The sequence below is a fragment of the Phaeodactylum tricornutum genome, genomic scaffold (assembly GCF_000150955.2).
Source record: "Phaeodactylum tricornutum CCAP 1055/1 PHATR_bd_5x5 genomic scaffold, whole genome shotgun sequence".
NCBI classification, from domain to species: domain Eukaryota; phylum Bacillariophyta; class Bacillariophyceae; order Surirellales; family Neidiaceae; genus Phaeodactylum; species Phaeodactylum tricornutum.
In genome coordinates this window covers 6,184-8,362 of record NW_002238009.1, presented here as the reverse complement: position 1 = coordinate 8,362, position 2,179 = coordinate 6,184, and the positions used below count along the sequence as shown (strand labels likewise).

Below are 2,179 nucleotides of genomic sequence, written 5' to 3'. Positions count from 1 at the left end.
ACTAGTAGAAACAAATATATCTCAACGGTAAGCTTTGTACTGATTTGCTCTTCCTCAGATTGGGGAAACAGGTTGTGGTCAAATAGGACCCAAATGGAATTTTGATAATGCAAACCTTGCGGACGGCCCCCCACGACTTCCATCGTTGCCTGAGGACATTCATCCCGATATCGTTGCGGTGATCGACGTTGTGGGTGGTGTGACGCCGAATGGAAGATCGTGGGCCGACAGCTATTCCTTTGGCAACAAGTGCTATTGTGCGACAACGTTTGATCACGACATTGCGGACGTGCTAGTCGAAACACCGCAGGGATGGATGACGATCCGTCAAGCTTGCGAGTTACTTGGACCGGGTCCCGGTATTGAAGGACGACCGGTGTACAATGACATACAGTGCGGGAATGGACCACCTAATAATGCAGGCGATGAGCACGTGTGTCCTGGACGAACCGATGTACGTCGACTGGAACGCGGTAGACTGGCTAGTATTTTCAGACCGTTGTTTTCTCGGACTGTTTATAATGAAATGCCTCACCATGATGCTTCTCCGTTGTACAATTCACAGCTTGGACCAGAAGGTTGTGGTCAGATTGGTCCCCGTTGGAATTTTGATGCCATCAAGTCATTACCGCCAGGCAGCGCCCCCGCAGCTCTGCCCTCTTCTTTAGCAGCCGGAGCAGTGTCTGTCCCAATGCTACCGGGCTTAGGAGTAATCACCGGATATTTGTTCTGTGTTTTGAACTGGCAACTTTTTGATCTCGTTCCGTGACACCAAGACCTCTGGATAACCACTGCAGGCTGCCCGGAAGAAAGCCAGGACGTGTTACTTTCTTTCCAGGTCGCTACGAAAATACTCTGGGGCGAGCCCTGACTCGCAAAGTGTTTACCGCGCTGAATACGGTTCGCAACGTGCCCCACTACCAAGCTTTGTGCACTTATAAATCCGCTTGTTGCTGACCAGGGGCAATATTGCCGGTGATGTTTGGTTTGTCGGTTCCTTGGTGGATCATCTGACTTGTGACTTGACAAGAGAATCCGGAGTGCAACAGCAAGCCAAGCGAGCAACCATGTACCCACAAGCAATTGGTCTGATTCCAGTTTCTCTACTGGTGAAGCCCATGTTGTGTGGGCAGTTCTTGTTTTGGCGTATGTCTTTTGAATGGCGCCCTTGTGTCGTGCCGCCTGGACACCTCTCCACCCGTTGACGGCGTACGGCCCAATGCCGTGTGCATACGCGAGGAGCCGGACCATGTGCATTATCATTGCCATCAACAACAATGGCAATTTGACCATTTTGGTACTAGTGGAAGACAATGGACGCAGTGGTATCTTATTTGAGTGACGCAGCAAAGTCCATCAACATTTTTGTTGATCAGTGCCGCTATCTTTGCCAACAATGCCGCATTTTTAACTTCATACTGTAGCTTGAAACAATGGTGGTTGTTCCTGACGGAACTTTTGCGGCCGGTCACATATATTTCGATTCTGCTTTGCAAGTTGATTGAGTTTAGAGAGGTGATGCAGAGTCTTAAATGTCAAATTTGTGTGCTTAGCTTTGACAAACTTTTCCGTTCACTAAGTAATTACTAGGTGCTCTTCTGGTCCTTTATCCATTTGTAATGTTTCATCTAGGTATCTAGCCAAGGGGCATTAAACGTGTTACTGCATATCAAATTTCATGGCCACTGCCAGTCACATGTTCTTTGTAAGAAGTACATTCCCACACACCTCAGCTGCGCTTGTTCCTATCCTCTTGCATCTTATGGATCTTTTATGATTCGGTGTCTTCGCTGTAAGAGTTATTTTTCATTTCAACCGTCTTTTCAACAATCTTATTCCCTTTTGCGTCTGTAGTGGTTGTAGTTGTGGTCTTGGTGCCCTCAGCATCCGTCATGACTTCAACAATGACCGATTTACTTCCACTTTGATTTGGAGGGGCAGAGTTTACCTCTTCCTCGTCCCCATAGTTAATATCAGTATTCTCCTTTTGCGTACGACGGCTCACCAGTTGCCGGAAGGACACTGCAACAATGATCCACAAGATGAATGAAAGAATTGACAGAACAGCTCCTGAATCGGGAACGCAGTACGTGTTTGAATTGCTTAAAAGGTTCTCCCTACACAGTTTGCTAGCAAAACTCACAAAAAGAGTCAACATGAGAACGGGCAGAACACACAT

At 47.4% G+C, this 2,179-nt stretch overlaps 2 protein-coding genes across 2 annotated transcripts; one reads left to right on the top strand and one right to left on the bottom strand.

Annotated features, from left to right (window-relative positions):
* Nucleotides 1–58: 58 nt before the first annotated feature.
* PHATRDRAFT_bd1129 (predicted protein) lies at nt 59–769 on the top strand (the record flags this gene model as incomplete). Its single annotated transcript, XM_002176109.1, has 1 exon — nt 59–769. A coding segment is annotated over one exon (711 nt), but the record flags the coding sequence as incomplete, so codon positions are not given.
* Nucleotides 770–1,771: 1,002 nt separating this feature from the next.
* Nucleotides 1,772–2,179, bottom strand: PHATRDRAFT_bd1128 (predicted protein; the record flags this gene model as incomplete). The annotated part of the gene is made up of 1 exon (XM_002176107.1): nt 1,772–2,179. One exon carries the CDS (start codon nt 2,177–2,179, stop codon nt 1,772–1,774), a length of 408 nt encoding a protein of 135 aa, XP_002176143.1.